The sequence below is a fragment of the Mesocricetus auratus genome, unplaced genomic scaffold, assembly GCF_017639785.1.
Source record: "Mesocricetus auratus isolate SY011 unplaced genomic scaffold, BCM_Maur_2.0 Super-Scaffold_4256, whole genome shotgun sequence".
NCBI lineage: Eukaryota > Metazoa > Chordata > Mammalia > Rodentia > Cricetidae > Mesocricetus > Mesocricetus auratus.
This window is the reverse complement of record NW_024429182.1, coordinates 68,524,780-68,548,672: the sequence shown is the minus strand read 5'-3', so window position 1 is coordinate 68,548,672 and position 23,893 is coordinate 68,524,780. Positions and strand designations below refer to the sequence as shown.

The 23,893-nt window shown below is 47.5% G+C and overlaps 1 protein-coding gene across 2 annotated transcripts in view; it reads left to right on the top strand.

Moving 5' to 3' along the window:
* Positions 1-11,303, top strand: part of Btbd16 (BTB domain containing 16) — a 44,199-nt gene extending 32,896 nt beyond the window's left edge. For both annotated transcript variants that reach the window (XM_040752946.1, XM_040752944.1), the window contains exons 11-16: positions 5,063-5,154; positions 6,983-7,065; positions 8,530-8,607; positions 9,565-9,663; positions 9,991-10,179; positions 11,155-11,303. In XM_040752946.1, coding sequence (XP_040608880.1) covers positions 5,063-5,154; positions 6,983-7,065; positions 8,530-8,607; positions 9,565-9,663; positions 9,991-10,179; positions 11,155-11,223 — 610 coding nt within the window. In that variant the 3' untranslated portion in view covers positions 11,224-11,303. The remainder of the gene's footprint in view (positions 1-5,062; positions 5,155-6,982; positions 7,066-8,529; positions 8,608-9,564; positions 9,664-9,990; positions 10,180-11,154) is intronic.
* The last annotated feature ends 12,590 nt before the right edge of the window (positions 11,304-23,893 follow it).

Genomic DNA, 23,893 nt, shown 5'->3' with positions numbered 1-23,893 from the left:
GTCTTGTTATTTGGGGAAAGCTTTATTTGTGGCAGAATTGTGTGTGCTGTGCTCTGTTTCTATATAATTTGCTTGGAACCCAAATGTTTTAGTCCCACTTTCCCCCTATTTTAATATCCCAAAGACACTCTTTCCAATGAGTCATGCCCACCAGGGAAAATTACCACTTGGTTGCAGGCCAGCTCTTGTCTTCACACAGGGAGATAGGGAGTGAGCTATCATGTAGTGACTCATTGAGCTGTGGTTCAGGTGTGAGGAAAATGTGCTAGAAGGGAGTTGAAGTGTGGACCCCTCTACCAAGGATGAGCTTCATGGAGCTGGCCCATGGTCCTCCTTTGCAGTGCGTAGTGCACATAGCCATTTCTCAGCATACTGACTCGCAATTGACTCCAAATCTCACACTTCTATCCACCCAACATTGCCCCAAACCCTATGTCCTTCAGTTTTCCTTGGGACTGCTATTCACCTGTATCCAAGTCATCCCACTGGCCCAACCTTAGCAGTGAGGAGAGCACCTTCAACTGGGGCAGGGTGCACATTGGTGAAATCACTTAAATGACAGTGATCTTAGGCCATCTTCTTGAGAAGAAACGGAGTGGACACTGAGGACCCGCATTATGGGGACCTCCAATGTGAGACTGTCAGAATGTGGCAGCAGTGAGACAAGCTGCTTAAATACTAGAGTGCAAGCGTGGGCAGCCTACCAGCGAGGAGGCAGAGCTGCAGCTGTGGGAGCAGTCTGGCCGGCTAGGCATCCTAAAGGAGTTTAGGAACAGTAACCAAGTGCAGCAGTCACATAGGTCCCTTCTCACCTGTTCCAGCCTTGTCCTAAGAAAGGATAGAGGCAAATGTAGATATTTATGTCTGACCTATTTGCACTCCATTTCCTTTCCCTCACGGACTGCTACAAAATGTTTCATTCACTCACCAAATACTTCCTGAATGTGTAACATGTGACTTGTACACTGATAGAAGGTTTCTCGATTCAGCCAGGTGCTTTTTTTGCTAAGTACACCAGTGTAGGAAGGGAGCCTATGCTCCCACATAAGCACACATGGGCACACACACATGCAATACACACACATGCATACATATGTGTGCACACACTTATACACACATGCACATAAGTATGCAGGCAGACACACGTTGGCACCTTACAGGCTGTTGCTTCCCGGTGATTATTTTGGGAAAGTAGACAGGCTGTCCAGACTATCTAGAATGAACCTTAACATCTCCTTATAGGAAAGCATATGTAAACAAAGCTGATGCTTTCCTCCACCGAGGAAAAGTCCCCATTCCAATCACTTACTGGAGAATCCGGGAAAGCTGCTTTATTCGTTCGCTTTCCTGATGCTGTGATAAAATATGGACCAAAAGAAACCTGGAGAGAGAAGGGCTGATTTTAGCTTTCAGGTTATAGGCCATCATGCAGAGACCATGATGGAACCATGCTTGCTAGCTTGCCCAGATTGCTTTCTTACATGACCCAGGACCACTTACCCAGGGGTGGCACTGCCCACAGTGTCCTGGATGCTCCCACATCAACTGTTAATCAAGCAAATGTCCCACAGATGTGCCTACAAGCCAATCTGATGGAGGCAATTCCTCTGGTGAGGTTGTCACTGCCTGGGTGAGTCTGGTTTCTTTCAAGTTGACAAAAGTTAACCAATCAGCTAGTAAAGCCCACATGCTTGATAATGACCAAAGCAGGAAACATCAAAGCCCATTTAAAGTATTATTTATTGCTGGGTGGTGGTGTCACACACTTTTAATCCCACTTGGGAGGCAGAGGCAGTCTAGTCTACATAGTGAGTTCCAGAATAGCCAGGGCTACACAGAGAAACTCAGTCAAGAAAAAAAACTATATATATTGCAAAATTTATTCATTTATTCATTTGTTTATGTGTATAAGGAGTTTGTCTGAATTGTGTTTGCATGTTCCACATGTATGCAGTACTTACAGAAGATGGTATGAGATCCCCTAGGATTGAAGTTAAAGGAAGTTGTGAGCTGTCATGAGGATACTGAGAATCAAACCCAGAGCCTCTGGAAGACCAGCCAGAGCCCTTAACTGCTGAGCCATCTCTCCAGCCCCTGAAGTAATTTTGGAAACTAAACTGTAGGATATCTGTGTGGAAAAGCGCACAGCCCCTAAGAGAATTTTCACATATGATTACACCTGTGTGACCAGACCCAGTGTGCATTATTAAGCTGTTGTCTCTTAGAACAGCTCCGCAGATCCTCAGCCAGGGGTGTGGGTGGGGTGATAGCATATTCTGGGACAAGGATGTCTAAGCATCCAGCTCCACGAGTCCTTCCCATCCCATGCCTTGTCTTGCTCTGACTGAAGCTTCTGCCTCAGTTTCCCTTCAGTGTAGCCCTCTGGAGCCTGAGTCTCCTTCTCAGGTCCCTGGGTATTGTGGGTCTGAGTCTTTCCCAGCCTTCTACTTCTCCAAGTAGCTTCTTGGGTTTCAGAATCTAGAGAAGCAGTAAGATACTGTACAATGTCCTAGAGAGATGGAAGGATCATGAGGAGCCTGGATGTAGGAGGTCCTTCAAAGGGGCAGCTGTGGCTGTCATTAGACCAAATTCAGGTGAATCTTGCTCAGTCTCCCCTTTTGAACAATTGTCAAGAGCTGTCTTCACAATCAGGAAGCTGATGGGGCTTGGCTTGACAGAAGAGCATGGGGACAGCAGACCAGGCTATGTGGATGCAGAGGCAGTCACACACACATCCTTGTAGAAGAACCTGCACCACTGGGGTTCCTACTGCACACACTGGGTGAGTGGGGGAGTGGAAGGTTGGCAGAACCAGATCATTTTGGTCAACCCATCCAGCACATTGCAAGATAAGTGCTGGGTACTGCAAAAGGCACCATAGGAAGGAAGAAGCAAAACAGACACAAATCTCTTCCTTTCTAGAGCCTAGATAGGGGAAGCCTAAGGTGCAGGTTGGTAGAGGCCCTTGGTCTACATCCCACATCTGCCATTTACTTCAGTAGAGCCTTGGACCAGAAACCAAACCCTGATACATGGAAGTGACCATGCTCATGTCCCAGATGTGAGTTGAAGAGAGGGACCCATGAAGCCCTGGGCAGAAGGAATTGAGCAGCCTTGGCACCTTTGGACCACCGTGGAACTGTGTTGTTTACCCCATGTTAGGGTTAGGAGTAAAGAGGCCATTTCCTGCCTCTTTGATCCCATAAGGTGTCTAGGTCTTCTGCACTGAATTACAGTTTTCTCCTTTCAGCTGCTTCTGTCAGGTGTTGCCATGGCAACAAACAAACAAATAAAAAGTAACTGATACACCCACATATAACATCTCCAGATTCCTCCATGGTACAGCACATGTCAGAATCCTCAGGTCTGTACCTCAGCTCAATTTTGAAATGCAGGGCCAGTGGAGCCCTGAGCCTCACACTTACTCGTTAGGAAGGGAAGCTGACTCCAGCAGATGCTGGAAAGGAGGAAGCAAGAAAACCGTGGCTGGAATGATCTTAAATTTACAGTCTGTAACCTCAGAAGGGGATTTGCTTCGAACACCACCTTTCTGGATGTCTGGGAAGAACACACCTTGAAAACAGGACCCAAAGGTGACCTGTTTGTGTTTAGTTTCCAGGAACTATCTTCCCCAAGGGGTCAATCCCTGAGGGTTGAGGAACCTTAGACAATTTGCTCCTGAAAACCAAGTGCCAAATGAGGTCCATGCATGGACAGAGCACAGTGGCTGGGAAAACAGGTGGTACAAGACCTGGAATTCATCAGCATAGTCAGGCAGGAGGTCCCCAGACTCAGCAGCCCACCTGCTCCTATTGTATGACATCAGATGGAAGTTTGCTGTCACCATCAAGACAGGCAGGAAGGTGCTGGGCTAGACAGAGGATGTCACCAAGTCATAGTCGAAAAGTGAGGTTGATTAGTTCCAGAGTGTAGGTCACACCCCACAGGCCTTTTGAGAGTTCAGAAAACCAGAGGCTGCCGGGTAGGTGGATCTCTGTGAGTTTAGACAGCAGTGATGATGAATTACCAGGTACAGATGACTTTGCTAGGTTCCAGCAGCTGTGCCAGGTTCTTCCCAAGCACTGTCACCTCAGCTTCTCCCATTCAACCTAGGAGACACATATGACTCTTGTCTCCACAGAGGAGAATTAAGCTCAGACCGGCTCAGTCACATGACTGATAGGCCAGGAGTAGATCATGGTGTGCCTGACTCCAGGCCCCCATATTGGTTGGCTGATGAGCTGATCATGACCTCTCAGACCAGCCGTAACAGTGTGTGTCCTCGCCATTTTCCCACAGGAATTTAAATGCTTGTCTCAAAGCTCTTCCCCAGTTCTCTGAGACAGGATGGTTGTGCAGAGAGGGCCTGGCTGGCAGCCCTTTTGGCCCAAGTGCTTCCCTCTAGGCCTGGCCTTTCCCTGCTGTGGTTGCAGCTGCTGTATTCAAGCTGCAGCTCACTGATCACCCTTATGTCAAGGGTGGTAGGTGTGAATCTCCATGTGCACATCTTTACATCTTTCCCTTGGGAATCTGACCTTCTCTACCTGTTTCTGACCTTCATTCTGTGTTGCAATTAATCAGCACGAACACTGACAAGGTCATCGCAGAACTGGTAGTGAAACCAGGGACCTATAGTTGGCTCTCAGGTTCTTCCTAATTCTACCATCAATGCTTTCAAAGGCCTAATTTGGTTCTTACTGCAAGGGCAGTATCTGTTAAGAAGTCAAATGTTCAGTTCTGGGGTTCTAGGCCTGGCCAACACTCAGTTCTCTGTAAAATAGAGCTGACAGAACTTACCTTGTCTGTTCCAAAGATTTGTGAAAGTCAAAGAAGAAAATGTAGAAAAATGTCCTGTGAATGGCATATGTTGCTGTCAATCATTCAAAATGTGTGTTCTGGGCATCTAGTGTATGCACAGCTCTCTTTTTATAATCTAAGTGGTCCCTCCTTCCACACTTCTGCCTTGCCTAGTCCTGCTGGGGAAACTACTAGTCATGGCTTTCAGTAGCTCATACATTCCAGAGAAGAGTTTTCTGAAGGCTCTCTACTCTTCTCTTCCAAGCTTTCCCAAGAAGTGCTGCTTTCTGGAACAAAATGCAGGACAGGCCTGGACACCACTCTTCCTCTGCCTACGTCTGCATGGCATCACCAGTGGTAAGTGTCACCATCTGCATGGGAAGGCTGTTTGGGATGAAACCCCAGGAAATGTTGCCACCGGAATGCTCCCTGGGATTGTCACTCCTAAGATGTATGACTTCTGTCTCAGAAGCCACACCTATAAAATGGGGGATAACCAGAAGTTCCATGCATGGCACGATGGGTAGAAAAGTCTATAATAGTTTGCTTTCTGTCGTTGCGATAAACATCATGACCAAAAGCAAGTTAGGGAGGAAAGGTATATTTGGCTTCCACTTCTAGGCCTATTGGTGAGAGAAGTCAGGGCAGGATCTCAAGCAGAAGCAGAGAAAGGAACCATTGGGGAAAGTTGCTTACCTGCTTATTCCCAGGTTCACATTCAGCTAGCTTTCTCATGAGACCCAGGTTCACATGTCTAAGGACAGCACCAACCAGAGTGGACCAGACCCTCCTACATCAATTAGCAGTCAAGAAAATGCCCACACAGACATACCCACATACCACTCTGATGGAAGCAAGTCTTCAATTGAGGGTCCATCCTCCAAGTGTGTCTAGTTGAGAGCCAAGGCTGGCTTCACACCTGTGATTTTTCCTGCCTTCGCTTCCTGAGTGCCAGGATTACAGGCCTGTGTCACCCCCAACAGCCCGTCCCCCATTTCTTTCCTTTTTCTTGAGGCAGAGTATCATTTACCCCAGGCTAGCCTCAAACTCAGTATGTAGTCAAGGATGACTTTGAACTTCTGGTCCTCCTGCCTCCATCTCCCAAGTACTAGGAGTGTAGATGTTTCCCTACACTCCATTTATGTGGTGCTGGGGATCTGACCCTGTTGAGTTATGCATGCTAGTCAAGTACTCTACCACCTGAACTGTGTAATATACCCACGCCCAAGGCTGTTTTCTTGCTATCTAATTGAGTCACCTGCTGCTGCATGGGACTAGCTTCTAGGTCACTTGTTTGGCAGTTTGGGAGAAAAATTGGCTCTCTTTTAAAAAGCATTTCAACTGTTGGAACTATTGGTCCCAGCAGTTGAAATGCTTGAAGTTCTTCTCCAGAGAAAGAAATACGGGCTTCCCGGATTCTGTATTGTGCGCCTAGCTTCTTTATCAGCTAGACATCAGTTCTTTAGAAGTCTTCAGTTACTTCTGCTCAAAGTTTGATGCAAAGCATAGCTAAGCCTGGCTCTCTTCTTTCCACCCATCTGTGAGCTACTCTGCCTCTGGTTTCTAACACGCTCAGGCTATGCATGTTAACCTCAGCTTTATTTCCTGTCCCCTCCTGCGGTTAATACTGAGCAGAGTATGAGGCCAGAAGAGGTCACTGCCATTTATTGGCTTTATAATTGGCTAAACTGATGTGGTACCACAAACAGGCTTGGGAACAGAGCTTTCAATTCCCCTTTATGACACACACAGGAACATTCTCCACCTTACATATTGAGGAAGAGTCTCTCACTAGTTGGGCTGGTCTAGCTAGCCAACTTGCTCCAGGGATCTCCTCTCTGCCTCCCCAGCTCTGGGACTACAGGTGTCCACCCAGAACTTCAAATCCTTACACATGTATGACAAGCACTCTGTTCACTGGGCTAATTCATTGGTCCTGCAAGTTGTTTTTATTTAAGTTGTTTTTTGTTTAAGAATATATTTGGAGTATGTAATAAAAAATAAATGGCTTCTGCATACAACCATAGTGATTCTTAGGTAACGGCCTCCCATTTTATCAACAAACACTCAAAGGAAACTGACCCTTTCTGCTTGCCTGATGGCTCCCTTTTTCTTTCTATAAGTCAGACATTTGAGGTTGTATTATGAACAAGCCTGTAACCACTTCCCCTTATGTTTTTCTAAGGCAAGGATCTGGAAGAGTTAAGGCACATTAATTTCTTCCCTGAGTCCTGGCTGATCCGGGTTACAGCTGACCATTATCACACAGTGAGTCGACTTCTCAAGGAAGCAACTACCAAATTGTCTTGCCTCCTCAGCTTTGCTTTTTCTGGAGATAAGTTCCTCGGTAGACATCTCTGGGCCTCTGAGTTCAGGGCATATCTGAAGCCTCCTCCAGGGGAAGGGGGGAGGGCAAGGTCCCACACGGCCTCTGATCTGAAGGTTTAGCCAGGGTTGAAGAGCTCTATGGTCATACATTCCTCCAAACCCAGGCCCTAGTAGACACATATGAATGTGCTTATTATTGAAACTGTTCAAACTACAGAGAAAAGAACTCCTTCAGACCATCCCCAAATCAACAGGCACTGTTAACATTTAATTGTCTCAGCTGGGCGTTGGTGGGACACGCCTTTAATCCCAGCACTCCAGAGGCAGAGGCAGGTGGATTTCTGTGAGTTTGAAGCCAGCCTGGTCTACAAAGCGAGTTCCAGGGCAAGCTCCAAAATAATACAGAGAAACCCTGTCTTCAAAAACAAAAACAAAAGATTTCATTGTCTCTACTGCCTTCCAATAGGGATCATGTTTTCACATAATAGTTTATTTTTCTGTACTTTGAATTATTTGCTTGTAGGAGATTCTCCACAGTAGAAATGCTGCCTCTATAGCATACGTACAGTTTTGTTCCTGGTACATATTAATAATAAATAATAAACGACTCTACCCCCAGAAAGAAATGAACTCACCCCATTGTACACACACTTGGCAGCATGGGAGCATTTAAATTTCAAACGACTTTTGTTAATTGAAGAGGGAACAATGACATTTCATCTTTAAATATGCATTTCTTCGATGACTGGCAAACATGAGTGTTTGTGGACTGTCCATATGAACTGGCCTGCTTCTTGTACATTTCCAGTGGCGCATTTTCAGAGATGAAGTGGGGCAGTGTTCAAGTTCTGAAGATGCCTGAGTCATAAGTTAAAATTCAGCCAGCTCTACAAGTACTTATTGTGATGCTGGAACCAGCCCTCCAAGTGCCCTTCTCCCTGCACAGTAGAGGACAACTCCACGGAAAGCTCTTGCTACTCAGGGACATAATTCAGAACTCCTCTCTAAACGTGGCCAAAGAGACTGTCGAAAGTTCCCAGCTCCATCTTCCCGTCCTCTGACCCTGCCCAATCCTTCCTCATGCTCCTGAGGTCCACACCCACTTTCCAGTCTTCTCTGTGGAATGTCATGCAAGAGTCCTGCTCACTCTTCAATTTGTGACCATGGTCATTCTCATGAGGATGCTATTGATGTCCCTCTTTCATTCCCCTGGGCACAATACTTAGCCATTTTCCTCTCTCCTCTATATACTCTGGAAACATTGGGAACAGTACTTGGATATGGTAGGTTTTCAGTAAATGTCTGAAGATAAAACCATGGGACCTGGAGATCCAGGAGTGGGTGGATAAGAAGTGCAAAGGGATGGTAAATTCATCAGGTAAGCTGTGTGTGTTTCCCTTCCAGCTGGAGAGTGGGGGCAACATGATCCATCTGAAAGATCTTTCTACACAAGCCATGAGGTTTGGGCTGCTCTTTAGACAGGTACGGAAAACTTGACCCAACCAAGGGGAAGGGCTACCCTTTCTATGCTGAGCGAAGGAGGTCTATGGGGCCACCCACAAGCACTATGACCTCTGGAAGTAGAGCTATCAAACTCCTAGGAGATGGAATTCATACAACAGAGGGCTGGGACAGTCCAGTCAGCAATCTGATGTGTGTGATCCAAATTTTCCCACTAGGGTGACCAACAATTCCACGTTTTCCAGGATGAAGAGATTTCCTGGGAGTTGAAAGTTTTCTTCCTAAAAGCAGGAAACATCTGGGGAAACCATGGACTAACCATATCCCCCCGACCACACACACACATACACATGCACCCACATACAAGGATTAACAGCTACCAAAAGCTCTGCAATCTCCAGTCCAGGTTGCAAGACCTGCCTCATTCTGGTAGCTGGTTCAGAGGATCTCAATCAAACCATGGTTGGCCAAGAAGCTGCAGTGGGAGGCATCTCAGTGCTCAACCATAGGACATGGTCTGGGGTTGGTGGCTAGGCTCTGTGGTGGGCTTCTTGCAATAGAATACATGCATATATATCTGCTGCATGATTTCTTTAAGGTAGTTATCAGGGATCATAAAACAATTCATGTTTTAGGGACTTGGGACCTAAGTCTATCATCTGGGAGACTGAGCCAGTACCTGACTGCAGAGACCCACTAAAGTGGATCTTTTGGCATAATAGTATGGCATGCCTCATAGTTCCATCACATTGAAACAAAATGCACAGCAGCACATGGGTCATTTAAGACCTTACCTAACTCATTATTTCTCCCCAAAGAATCTTGCAAAAAATAATGATTAGAAATGTTGGAAGAAGTTAGTAGCTGTTTCTAAGCAGTGACAGTTTTTTTTTCACTCTAATTTTTGCTGCATCCTTTTGCCTTTGAATATGGATGGAATTTCCCCTTTCACTTGTTTGCTTCTCCTTCCCAATGTAGGAATATACCACTTACTCGGAAAGGATTTCTATGTATGGATACTTCTTTGAGATAAAGGGAATCAAACATGATACTACCTCTTACAGTTTTTCTATGCAGGTAAGAAACAGGAGTACGGGAAAGGCATGCCTTTGAAGCAGCCACCCAGGGCCAGATGATTGATATGGGGGATTGAGGAATCATTAGTTCATCATTCATACAGACTATGTTGTAAAGCACTGTTCACACTCATGCGTTTGATGCCATGTGATTTTCGCAACCAGCTGGGGAGGTCGGTACTGGTAAATGAGGCCGTCAACTCTGAGTGACTTCCCTTTCATGTCATATGACCTCTTGATGAAGTAAGGGTTCAACTTGTCTGTCTTGGAAGTCAAATCATCAATCTGTGCATAATGGGTTACACAGGATGGGCCATTCTCTTCGCAGAGGATAAGACATACGGACTTGGACTGCCCCACCCCCATCTGTGAGCACAGTGCTATCAGCCTGAGAGCTGAGCGCCTGGTGAAGTATGAGATCAGAGCCCAGACGCTGGTGGATGGCAGGTGGCAGGAGTTCAGGACAAACCAGATCACGCAGAAGTTTGGGTTCGCCAAGCCGGGCTGCAAAAGCCATGTGAGCATCCCCCTTGCCTGAATTTTCTCTTTCTCTTCTGTTTGTTTTTGACTCCTTTCCTCCCTCACCCCTTTTTGGGCAGTCCTGTCTTCAAGCCACTAGTGATCTATCAGATGATTGTTTTCAGTTTCGTAAGGATGAGCATGATCCAAATAATGCCAAAGAAAAACTGTCTAAAACGAACAGCAGTACTTGTGGAAGTGGCTAACACATCAAATCAGGGGCACAGCAGACTCATATTGTAAATGATGTCAATAGGTATTTATGTATCGATGTCAGGTGCCGCAGTCCATCCATTCCTCTGAAATTCTTCTCAGGCTACCTGCCTCCCTCGGGCTAACCCAGGAGGACAGAACCCAGTCAACCCTAGGGTGGTACCAACATCCAGGCAGGCGTAGTACCTGCCTGGCAGGCAGTCCCCAAATAGCCAGAGAAACACAAAGGGGCTCTCTGGGCTGTGGGTTTGAGGTTGGGGCTCATGCTGGTGCCCTATTTGGAATGTTACTGAATGACAAACCACAGAATCATTCTCTGGCCAGACCTTGGAGACACATTAGAATCACCTGAGGCTTTGAGCTGCCCCTGTTGGGGATCAGGAGGCCACAAAAGTGGTGAGAACAAATGCTTCACAGGCGGGGGTTTATTGCGTATAAAGACCTCCCAAGGTGTTTCCTGGGGTGGGGGTGGGGGTGGGGGACTGGAATCATCACAGCTATGCTCTTGGGGGATGAGGGGACAGGCTGGGCCAAAGTGTGCTTCACCTTGATCAGGTGACAGCACAGGTGTGGCCTTGGGACAACTCCCAAAGATTTATACACTTTACTGGACGCAAACTCTGCCTAAATTTTGTTTAGCTGTACTCTCCATAGGCTACTCTGCTGTAGCCAGAACTGGGAACCAGGAACAGGCAGCTGTTGTGGGCACAGCAGCCTCATCCTGAAATGATCATTTGTTCTGTTTTGTTTCTTATCTCAGGTCTTGAAAATCCAAACTGTGGGCATCCCAATCTATGCCAGCTTTGCATTCATTTTCCCAGCATCTTGACAGTTTCCAGAGGAATCTATGGGAGCCCCTGCCCTGACCGACCTGTCTACATAAGAGGAATAAAATGACATTAATGAGGGGAGCCCAGCTGCTTGTGCTTGTTAGCCCCACCGGGTCCTTTGCTCAGACGCTCACGGTTTAGGTTAGTGTGATCTGTGCCTCTTTTCATCCAAAGACATGACGGGGAAAATTCATGTCCAAGTCCCTCAGGCTGTTGACAGGCTAATCTTGCAGCTGCGTGACTAAGAGCCTCAGTAGCTACTAATAGCCTCACACAATGTCCCGGAGTCCTGGGGCATCCTGTCCCCTCCAGATTAGAAGTTAAACCCTTCCCTAAAAGGGTACAAAGGGTCACCTCCGGGTGTGTCCGCCTCACTGTGTTACCTGTTGTCTTTGAGAATGTGGAGAGTTGAGGGTATTGTGCAAACACTAAGGGTGATACATTCAGTCTCATGGCTGCTGTGGGAAGGCTCACATTTGAGAGAGTTTTCTCCCCAACAGAGAATCTCAGGAGGTTGGGAGGGCTGGTGGGAACGTGGAAGGCAGACCTGGGGGAGAGTCAGAGCTAACGAGCTGGACTTCGGGAGCCTGCTTTCAGGACTGTCCCCTCCCTCCTGTGTGCCACACTTCTGCACTGTGGTGCCCATTCAGGTCCAGCCAGTGAGAAGTAGTAATGGGAGCAGCGAGACAAGAGAGGAGAGAAACAGGGGTAGCTGTCACCTCCCAGCTGCACAGCAAGGGTTTGATAGGGTTGGAAATACATAGGACACAGTGGGGTGGATATTGGAAAACATGGCCTTCATAATTCAGATTAAGGTGAACACCAGTGAGACACTGACTCATGCACAAAGTTTATGGATTATCACAACCCTATAAATGCTCAGTAACCTGGACAAATGATATTCTAATGCAAGATTTTAAAAACTGAAAACCAATGGGAAAAGAACCCACTATGATATAGATGGATGGATCACTGTGAGGTGAACGCATAGGACCACTGCTCATATCAAAACACAATGGAGCAGTGGTGGTGCATACCAGTAATCCCAGCACCCGGGAGGCAGAAGCCAGCCTGGTCTACAAAGCAAGCTCTGGGACAGCCAGGGCTGCTACACAGAGAAACCCTAGCTCAAAAAAGCAAATAAATAAATAAATAAAATACAAAAACCAAAAAAATAAATAAATAAAACAAAACAAAACAACAACAACAACCAAAAACCAAAACCATAACAGTCAGGTTCTGGATGCCTCACCTAGGCTCGCTCACTCCAGCAAACACCACCCAGACTTCCAGTGCCACCAACTAGTTTTAGTTTGGCCAGTGAGTCTGATTGACTGTTTTGCAAACAGAAACACACCTTGGCCAGCAAATTAGCTACTTTTCTTGCTGCTGTGGTCCTGGCAAGAAACAACAGAAGTAAGACAGGGGCTTACCCTACCCTGGATGACATGACAGACTCTGGAGATCCACCATGGAGGGCCTCACCCTCTCTGGGGATCGGAGTGGAGATTGGGTGGGGGACTGGGGGGCCTGGTGGGGAGGGATGGGGAGGAGGGGAGGGAGAGGGACCTGGGATTGACATGTGAAACAAACTTGTTTCTAACTTAAATAAAAAAGGAAGAGGGAAAACAAAAGATAAACTCACTGTCCTAGTTAGCATCAGCTGTCAACTTGAAACAGTCTAGAAACATCAGAGAAGGGAGTCTCATCTGAGGATTGCCCAGATCAGACTGGCCTGTATGCATGTCTGTGGGACATTGTCTTCTTGCTAATTGATGTAGAAGGGTCGGACCCACTGTGAGCAGTACCATCCCTGGGCAGACAGTCCTGGGTTGTAGTAGAAAGTTAATCACATGAGCTTGTGAATGAGCCAGCAGGCAGCATCCCTCTACGGGTTTGGTTCCAAGGTCTCCCTTGAGGTCCTGCCCTGACTTCCCTCAATGATGTACCTGGCAGTGTGAGTCAAGTACATCTTTTCCTCCGCAAAGTTGCTTTGGGTACTGCAACCGAAATGAAACAAGAACACACGCCTTGCAGCACTGGCTCCTCCTTGCTTAAAGGCTGAAAACGAAACTAGCACATCTGGGGTGAGAGGCAAGGAGTCCAGCCATACACTCCCTGAACCTGGGAAGTAAAAGTCTTGAGACAAAAAAATTCTCAAGAGACTCTCACGAGCTCTTCTTATGAGGGGAAGCTTCGTAGACTCTGATTTATGACCCATGGTTACAGTGCCCAAAGCAGTGGGCCTGGGCTCTGGGCAGCGCTGCGTCCTGCATGCTGCTTTTGGAATTGACTCTCTGCTCGCTTCTCTCATCATGGACTTCATCCCCCAGGCCCTGTAGAAGGAAAAATTGGTCCTCAGAAGATGGTTGCAGATTCACTTGATGCGAGGCAACTTACAGGTTCCAGCTGACCTACATTTGGGTCCCAGCTCTGCTAGCTGTGTGGCCTTAGGCAAGTCAGCTAAACTCTCAGCCTCAGAATCCAATCTGATGCTGGTGCTGGCGGTGCTTAACAATCCGTAATGACTTTGTCAAACACCTAAACACATTTCAAATACTTGATAGACGTTATTCCTGTTGTCCACTTACTGCTTGGAGTCATTTTGTACTTGTTGAAGGTTGAGACGGATGCTGGTGTAGGCTTGGGGCATCCTTCTTGGGGCCTGATGCAGAATGAGATGGTTGGACCAGTGGCTCTCTTGGATCTTTGAGGCTGCAGTCACAGATGGTGAATTTTGAGAGTCCGAGGAGCAGCTGAGCCTGTGAAGCAGGAGTGGCGGCGCTGAGGAAGTGAACACTGGCTTACTTTACCTCAGGCTTGTCAGAGTAAGAATGGATTGTGGGGTGGGAAGGTGGCTCACTGTGCTTTCCACACAAACAAGAGACTTGAGTTTGAATCCTCAGAACCAACATAAAGAGCCAGACACCCCACCACTTCTGGGGAGGCCAAGGAAGGAAATTCTGGAGCTAACTGGCCAATTAGTGAAAGACCCCATCTCAAAAAAAAAAAAAAGAAAGAAAGAAAAAGTAAAAGAATTGAGTTTGGTGGTGCATACTTTTAATCCCAGAGCCTGTGAGGCCAAGACAGGTAGATCTCTTCAAGTTCAAATTGAGGCCAGCCTGGTCTACACCGTGAATTGCAGAGCTAAAAATAACTGTAGGGAGCACACATACATGGGAGGAGGGGGAGGAAGACGAGGACAAGGAGGAGACAGCATCTTAGAAAGAGGACCTTAACTTTTTTTTTTTTTTTGAGATAGGGTTTCTCTGGCAGGCCTCGTACTTAGATCCACCTGCCTCTGCCTCCTGAGTGCTAGATGCTAGGATTAAAGGCATGTACCGCCACTCCAGGCTTGTCTACCTCATTTTTGAGATAGCATCTTATTATGTAGTCCAGACTAGGCTGGAAGTCACAATCTTCCTGCCTCAGGATTGCAGGCATTACAGGATTATGCCACCACACCTAACTTTCTCTTCTCTTTTTGGAGGTTTTGTGTCCTGCAGACCATTATGTCTTGCATTACCAGGAGAAGAGAGGAAGCCTAGGTTATGTGGGGGAGGTGCTAGGCTTGTGAACTCTGGGAGGACAGACAGGTGGACTGCTGAGGGAGTGAGGACCAGACTGGCCCCACTCCTGCAGGATGGATGTAGGATGTGATATTTTGATGTGTGGACCCAAGTCCTTCCCAGCTGACAGTGGAGGAGATTCTAGGGAAAGAGAACAAAACCTCAAGGAAGCCCCAAAGCAGGGCTAGCCAACAGAGCTTTTCTATGCAGATGAAAATACCATATGTCTGTCCTGCCCAATGTGGTAACCACAAGCTATGTGCAGCTGCTAAGTGCTTGGAGCATGACTAGTGCGACAGAGAAGCTGGGTTTTGACTCTTCTGCGATCTTGCCGCTGTATGTTTAAATAGCCATCAGTGGAAGTCAGTGGAGTGACAACACTGTGCTCACCCTGGAATGTGGACAAGCACTCCCTGATGCCACACTCTCCAGGGCTCAAGACCCTCTGCCTTCCTGTACAAGTGGAACTATCCATGACTCAGGTTCAGTTTGGACCACCCTAAAACTTCCCAAGATCCAGGAGATGCCATACTCCAGGCCAGGGAAACAGAGCTCCATCTGTATTGGAATATCATTGGTGCCCTGCTCTTCCTGCTTGCATGTATGTATATCTTAAATATATCAAAATAAAACAAAGTGTTGCTTAGCAGTCATGGCCAGTAACCAGTCACACGCAGCTAATGGCTGCTATGTGGGCAGGGCAGGAACAGGAGGAAAGGCAACATTGATGAGCCTTATATTTCTGAGTCATGTAACCTTTGTGCTCCTGATCTAGACTCCACAGATGTAAGAGCTGCAGCCAGGCCAAGAGTTAGGGTTGCAAAGGTGAGCAAAAGACACGGTCTCTGTCGTTATGGAGGCCTGGTGTCTGGAAAGGGCAGTTGTGAAGGCTGTTGGGGCACTGAGGCTGGCCGGGTGCAACTATAAAGCAAAGAAAGAGGTCTAGACCCTGTGGGTGAGTGGGGGGTCCCAAAAGAGCGTCCTCCCCAGGGAGAGGATGCTTAACCCAACATCAGAAATAAGAGTGAGAAGCAGGAAAAAACATATGGAGGATGAGGGCAACTGGAGTTCTTATGCACTGCCCATGGAAATACATCAAGTAGAAATATGATATGAAATGTAAAGCGATGGCTCCTCCTAGAATGACCCAGGCACACACCCGTGAGAAACTGAAACACATGTCCACATAAAAGCTTGCACACAATGTCCATAGCAACATTATAAGTTCCCAAAGATGGAAAAGCCTAAATATCTATCCATAAGTGAATGGAAAGATGAAATGTGGGCAAGCCTTATAATGAAATATTCAGGTTGGGGGTATAGTTCAGTGGTAGAGCATGTGTTTAGTATGTTCAAGGCTCTCCCTGGATTAATCCCTGGCAAAAATAAAGGGATGGAGGACCTGTGTCTGCTACATGGATGAACTCTGAAAATAACACACTAGGTAAAAGAAACAGTCACCAAACCCACGTCTTGTGTGATTTTGTTAAAATGTCCAGAGCTGGGCATGGTGGTACACACTTGTAATTCTAGTTCTTGAGAGGTGGACGCAGGGAGATTGGGAGTTCAAGACGAGCCTTAGCCTATCTCAAAAAAAAAAAAACAATTAAAGAAAAGGAAAATGTTAAGAGGTGGGACTTCTCTAGGCAGAAAGCTACTTAGAGTTTTTTAGGGTTGAGGAGAGGAGGGAAGGCAGACTAGAGACAAGAGTCAAAGGATGCAGATTTCTGAGTGAGTGAGTGTGATGACAGTTGTGTGGCTCTATGAGTGTGCTGACCACCACTGACCTGTGCACTTGGATGGGGAGGTCCTGTGATGTACAAATTCTACCACATAAAACTGATGGGAGAACAAAGAGAAGGAAGCTGGGAGCTCATAAGATTCTAGTCTGGATGACAGCACATGCAGGAAACCTGGAGCCTTCAAAACATACAGATTCTTCCTGGGTGGCCAGGGCTGTCAGAGCCTGCAGCAGGATGGATGATGGGACTTTGAGGATTCTGGAGGAGGAGTTACCTGTGTTAAATTTTGGTTTCTCTTTTAAGTTGTGCGTCTACCCTGATGACATGTGTACTCTTTTCTAATGTGTTGCCACAATGAAATGTCTTTCTGGATGGCCATTCAGCAAAAGTCATGGAGGGGTCATGAAGATCAAGTATCATCAAGGAGTTTTATGGCAACCCTAGCAGAGGGGAAGAGCTTGGGCGGGAATGATGTCCCTGGGGCACAGGACTTTCTCTACCCAAAGCTGGGGAGGGTCCCTCTACTTCCCTGTGTAACTCTTTAGCCTGATTTGCTCATAGTCCTGTCATTATGCCACTCAAAGGATACAGCACCCCCATCATATTGTTCAGACCGTTCCAGAAGTGATTTACCAGCCCATATAAAGGTAAATATTCTGAAAAGACAGTGCCTGGCTGCATTTCTTGGGCCTATGTGCGTATTAGAAAAGGGATTAGGGCCTGGGGTTCAGTTGGTAGAGCGCTTGCCTAGCATGCTTGAAGCCCTGGGTTTTATCTGCAGTAGCATATAAAACCATGCCACCATGAATGCCTTTTATCTGCAGTAGCACCATGAATGCCTGTAATCCCAGCACTTCGGAGGTAGAAACAATAGGGTCAGAAATTCAAAGTCATCCATGGCTACATAGTGAGTTGAGGCCAGCCTAGGCTTCATGAGACCCTGTTTGAAAAGAAAAAGAAAAAAAGGGGGGGGGGATGTCCAGTCCTATGGCAGATCATGGTGATAATGGTCTCAGCCTTGGATCTACTCCCTGGTTCTCTAGCTCCACCCATCAATGGATGGATTCCATTTCTATACTGAGTCGGCCTGCACCTGGGGCTTGACTTGGCCAGCAGAATGGAGCCTAGACTTTAGCACATGAATCGAGGAACTGAGGGTCTAGGAGCCATGCAGCCCCTGCCCTTGTCCTCTGCGAACCCTATGTTCACGAAGTGCCTGTCCGACACTGTGAGAGCCATGTGAAAGAGAAGCATGAGAAGGAGAACCCCATGCTTCAGTCCCACCACCAGCACAAACTGCCCGAGAGCCTTTCTTCCCAGCGCCCTCCAGCAGGATGCAGTCTGGTGAAAATACCAGGAGATACCCTGCAGAGGATCTCTCAGGCTAACCACTTAGGGTCACAAACAAGTCGTCGTTTTAAGTCACTTAAGTTTTGGATGGTGGTTTGCTATGCACACCCAGCAAAAGCTGGCAGAAACACACACTTCTCATTAAGGAAATCTCTTTAAGACTGTATAGGGGGTTGAGCATAGTGACACATCCTTTAAACCCAGCACTTGAGAGGCAGAGGCAGTGGATCAGGCTGGCCTTAAACTCACTGAGATCCGACTGCCTCTGCCTCCCGAGTACTAGGATTAAAGGCATGCACCACAAACGCCTGACAATTGGACAGCTTTTAAAGTGTGTAAATGTGACCCTCCCAAATATGAATAGCTTAAATATTTTAATATGAGATGGCAGGTCCATGGGTATGTAATACTTTGTTACATGCAATTGAGATCTAAAAACAGTGTGAGCATTTCTCTTCCCACCTGTAGGGAGGAGCCTTCCCAACTCTGGTTTCTGCGAGCCCTGCTCCCCTGGGGTGGGCCCTTCACCTGTTGCATTCGAAGAGGCCGATCCACCCATTGTCACAACTGATCCTCAGCAAAACAGACGTGGCTTCCAGCTTTATTTCACTTCACAGATGTCTGGTTTTCCACCCAGACCCACATTTTCCCCTGACCTGCTTCTCACCCAACCAAGGGTGTCTGGGCTCATTCCTGGGCACACTTGGGCAGGAGGCAGGTGGGAACTGCCTCAAGAAGCCAGGCCAGGAGGGTGCATGGATGGTAACTGGAGCTGGTTGTCACGAGGGAGCTCCCTGCCCAGTGGTTAACTTTTCTTTAATCCTCCAATTACTGAGCAGCTCAGCCTGCCTGCTGGCCCAGCAAGCTTTGGTGAGTCACTGCATATCTCAGTGTGGCTAGAGCGTGCTTTATTCCTGGCAGGTTTGACTCCCTGTCCACATGTCCTTGAGAAAATACCTAATGTCTGTCAGCCCCATCCAATGCCATTTAAATATTGAATTAACAGTGCCTCACTTAAAACAAATCAATGTTGACTCAATAGCTTTGGGGGAGGGGTCTGGCACAGTGCCAAAGAGACAAAACCATTTTTTTTGTTTGTTTGTTTTTTGTTTTGTTTTTGTTTTTTTCTTGTTGTTGGAATAAGACTGTAGAGTACCCTGGACACAGAGCATCTCCCTAGGTAGTAAGAAGGTTATGCACTTCGGAGCTAATTGAAAAATCATTGACCAAGCCACATGTAAGACACTGGGCCAGCAACCTTTGGACTGTCATAAAGGCCGGGGTGTGGGGGTATGGGGGTGTGGGGGTGTGGGGATGGGGGCACTGGAGCCAGCTGTGGCCTGCTTGGCTCTATTCTTCTAATGTGGGTCACTTCTTGAACTAGGACAGTCTGCAGGTGTCCTCTTTGTGCTCAGACAAATACTCAGCTCCTTAGAAAAACAAAGGGCTGCGGGGGGGGGGGGGGGGACTGGAGAAGTGAATGGGAGGGAAGCCGCGGCGGGTCTCTGCTGAGTGGCAGGGCCTTGGCCTCCTCTGACTGTTAGACTCTGTTAAGTTGCATTCCACATCACCTCCTCACCACCCTCTGGCTGGGTGACTTTTGGCAAATTGCCTAACCTTCCTGCTCCTCACGGAGCCGCTGAGAGGATGGTGAAGGGTGAATGGGGGAGAATAATGGCTTCGAAGGCACCTGTATCCTGATTTGTGGAAACCGTAGCTGTTGTCAGATATGCTCTCTCTGACCCTCCTTCCCCTATTCTAAGGTCAAAGGGCAACCTCAGATGCTGTTCCTCAGGCACCAGCATCGTCTCTTATTTGTTGGGGACAGAATTTCACTGAACTTGGAACTCACACAGGAGGCTAGACTGGCAGCTATCAAGTACCAAGGATTGGCCCGTCTCCATCTCCAGAGTGCTGGTATTACAAGTACACACCATCACACCCAGTTTTTTTTATATATGTATATGGGTTCTGGGGTGTGAATGAAAGCAGGTCCTGTGTCTGCGAGGCAAGTACTTTATGGACCTGAGTTCTCTCCCATGCCCCACACAGGGGAGTCTTAAAAAAATCTTATTATTTGTGTGTACATGTGTATGTCTGTGTATGCGGTCATTTGTTGTCAGATTCTCTGTAGCTGGGGAAACATGCATTTGTGAGCTGCTTGATGTGGGTGCCGGGACTCCTAGGGTCCTCTGCAAGAACAGTGTGTTCTTAACCACTGAGCCCTCCATCCAGCCCTCACACAGGGAACTCTCTAAGAGGAAGGCAGGAGGCCTGACAGGCAGAAAGTAGTAACAAAGACAGAAGTGCATCGACAGGGCCTCAGTTCAGGGAGTGAGCCACACCTGGGACTTTCAAGAGGATGGGATTGGATTCCTACCTAGGGGACCAGAAGGAGCCAGCCCAGAAATCTTGACTTTGGTGCAGTGAAACTGATTTTGGACTTTTAACCTCCAAAATTACAAGGTAATTAACGTGTAGGGTATCTATATTTATTTGGTGGTCCCTGTGTCACAGTGTGTGTAGAGGTCAGATAGGAATGGGCTCTCTCCTACCCTGAGGATCCCAGAAATCTAACTCAGGTCTTCAGGCTTGGTGACAAACTCCTTTCTGTGCTGAGCCATTTGGATAAACTAAGTATGTTGTTTTTAAGCTGCCAAGGCTGGGGTCATTTGTTGCAGCAGCCACCGGTCACCAATGCAGGCTAGTGTTTACAGTTATGGAAATGGAAGGAACTTCTGTTGTGTAGCTGCAGCAGGTAATAGACAGATGCCAAAGCTGTGGGTATCCATGAGCCATGGAAGTGTCAGCTTACTCACTCCGGTTTGCTTAGGCTCCCTGGCAAGGAGATTAGGAGCCTCCTGGGAAGGACTGTGGCCTGTAGCTGGCCTATGATTGCTACCTAACCCTGCCTGGCCACTAGATTGGAGCCTGGGCTCAGGAGGAATGGCTCTGAGTTTTCCAAGGGACTCTGACTGCCTCAGGGACACAAGCTGTTGGTACTGTTGGTAGGCTCTCGTAACTTGATGGGACATGAAAGGACACGTGACCAGTCCCTCACACAGCATAGCGCATTAGACATCACCTGGTGCATTCTGGCATCTTGAAGGCTACATCTCAAGATATCTGGCAGACCTCATCATTGGTCTGCAGAGAAATGCTTCCTTGTGGGCAGCCACAGTCACCAAGAGATATGAGCCAAAGACACAGGGTTCTCCTAAGCTCCCCCAAGAACTAATGGGATATGTCACTGCAGAGTGACCAGAACCCTGGCCCTTGGCCTAACACATGTAGGTGCCCAGCCATTGATGAGGTTTTGGCACCCTCAGACCTCCACAAGGTCTGCTGGTGGGCATTTCTTTCCGGGGCAGACACCTGTTTCTTAGCAGATCAGCTGCCCTCGGGTCACTGCACAGGTGGGACCATGACTCTTTCAAAGAGTGGCTTAGTCACGGGCGCTCATGTGTGAGTCTCGGGGAGCAATGTTTTCAGTTCCGAAATCTCTTCTGTCACATCATATGAATCTGCCTAAAGAGCCGTGAGGAGCTGCCTGCCATCAGACTGCTTCTTCAGGCCCGATCCCCGCTCCTTCCCCCGCCCGCTTGCTGCTTTCTGATTGGAGCTTGTGTACTGCTGGCTTGTGCACCCCAGCTCTGTGAACAGGGGTCATGCCTGCAGAGCACCTGCACTCAGAGCCCAGCACAGTGCCCAGCCACGCACAAAGGTCGCCTAATTAATTAGCTGACTCCCCCAGCGTAATAACTGGAGAAGGAGGCTGGAAGTCTGGGATCTGAAAGCCACATGTAGCCTATCTCTCAGTTCACGGCTCACTGAGCTGGAAAATCTCCCAAACCAGTCAAGTGGAAGAGGCACAGAAGGAGATAAAGGGATTTTTCCACTGTGGTGGCCTGAGGGGGTCAGTGGAAAACTCTGGAAGAAAACACGTGATGCTCCCACCAAAGGACAGCCTCCTCTTCCTTCAGGGTACCAAGGTCTCCTTTGGTATCTTCTTCTGTCCTCCTCTGGGTCTTCAGGCATTAACCCAGACTGCATCTCCTGTGGGGCTACACCCTGACTCTTGTCCCTCCTCTCTGGGCTCCTCCAGGCCCAGGTAAGATTTTTGGAAAGTTGTTCCTGGCTTCCCAGAACTTGGGTAAAAGTACAAAATGAACCTTAGCATTGCTATAGATGTTCCTTTGATACCTTCCTCAGAAAGAAATGTTCTGAATCAGTCTAGAATTTTAGAAGTTGTGGTACCAAAGGCAGGGGAAGATGGGACCAGAAGAGGCAGAGAAAAAGACAGAGAACCTTTTTGAGTTTATGCAAGTCAGGCTTCCAAGTCTCCAAGTTTCTTGGTCTCTGAGTCCTCCCTCACAGCCTTCAGAGGGGATGCCTGTGTGGGAACTAAGGAGACCTTTTACAGTGGCGATTCTGTAAAATGTAAGTAACTGGAAGAACAAAGGCTTCCACAGTACAAGCTCACTGATCACACATTTGCAAATGGTGGCATCTAAACACCATGACTGTTTCTAAACACTGACTACAAATACTCCACAAAGGATGTATAGTGCATGCCTGGACCCTGATACCAGAGCAGCCATTGAGTGCATGGTATAGATCAGTGGACAGACTGCTTGCTGTTCAAGGGTAGAATTCTGAAAATGTTTGTATTCTTCAACTCCTGAGTCCACAGCCCAAGTGTTTCTTGGTAGACAAAAGAAAAGAAAGTCAGCATGGCTCACTACCCACTGATCTGGCTATGGGGCCACCAAAAGAGCCACCAAGCCTACCACCTTTGGCAGGAGGCAGAACTGGCCTTGCTTGGTTGGACTGCTACAAAAGGGAGGAAGCCACAGGAAAACCAGAGGCAGGGTTGATTTGAGAACTATGGACAAAGCTCTATCTTTCACCTGCCCTGGCTGGGAAGGGTTGTCACTGCCCCATGAGCTCTCAGGCCCAGGACAGATATTTGTGACACTTGTAATTTGCAAAATGGTATTGGAACTTAGACTGAGTGTTTGCTATGAGGTGGACTGCCTCTCGTTTCCTTTATAGGTCCCAGTACTTCTCAGGGAGGACATGCAACCTCTCAAAGCCTGTGTTCTGACATAGGTACAGGTCCACATACCAACTGGCTTCAGCACTCACTTATCTATGACATCACATCTTCTCCCCAATCCATGAATTGGGCGATTTATGATTCTTCAGGAAAGATTCTGTAGTACAGGGCTTCCCAGAGTCCATGACAGTGAACTATGACAGCAGGAATTCATCCACACAAAAAACATCATCTATAGCAATGGCTCTCAACCGTCTGAGTGCTGTGACCCTTTACCACAGTTCCTCATGATGTGGTGACCCTCGACCATAAGGTTATCTTCATTACTACTTCTTAACTGTAATTATGCTACTGTTATGAATTGTAACGTAAATAGCCATGTTTCTGGATAATCTGAGGTGATCTGAGGGGGGTGTCATTCAACCTCCAAAGGGGTTGAGACCCACAGGTTGAGAACCACTAAATCACTGATCTATGTCGACAGTTTTCAGGGACTTGAGCAGCAGCAACAGCATTAAAATCAGCTGAGGGCTTGTTACAACACAGAGTCCTTACAACAACTTGTTAAAACACAGGCTTCCAACCCCAGCAATTTCTGCTTGGTGGAGCTGGGGAAGATGGGAGACTGTGTGTTCAGCAAAGCTGTAGGCAACGTCATTGCTGCTAGTTCCCGGACCAGGCTTTGAGAACCTAGACACATGACAGTCTCAGCTGTATAGTTGTCCGAAGAGTCTTGGATTAGCACAGTTTATGTAATCTGGTCCATCTAGTGGGAGGAAGAACACATCACAGTATTTTCCTTCTTCCTTGGACACCATTCCTTCAACAGTGAGATATGCTTAGCCAGAGACACACACAGAGAAAGGGAGGCTCTGGAAGATGAGATTCCACAGGGAAACATGCAAGAAAACAAAGAAACCAACCCAGATCTCCCTTGGTGCAGGTGGAC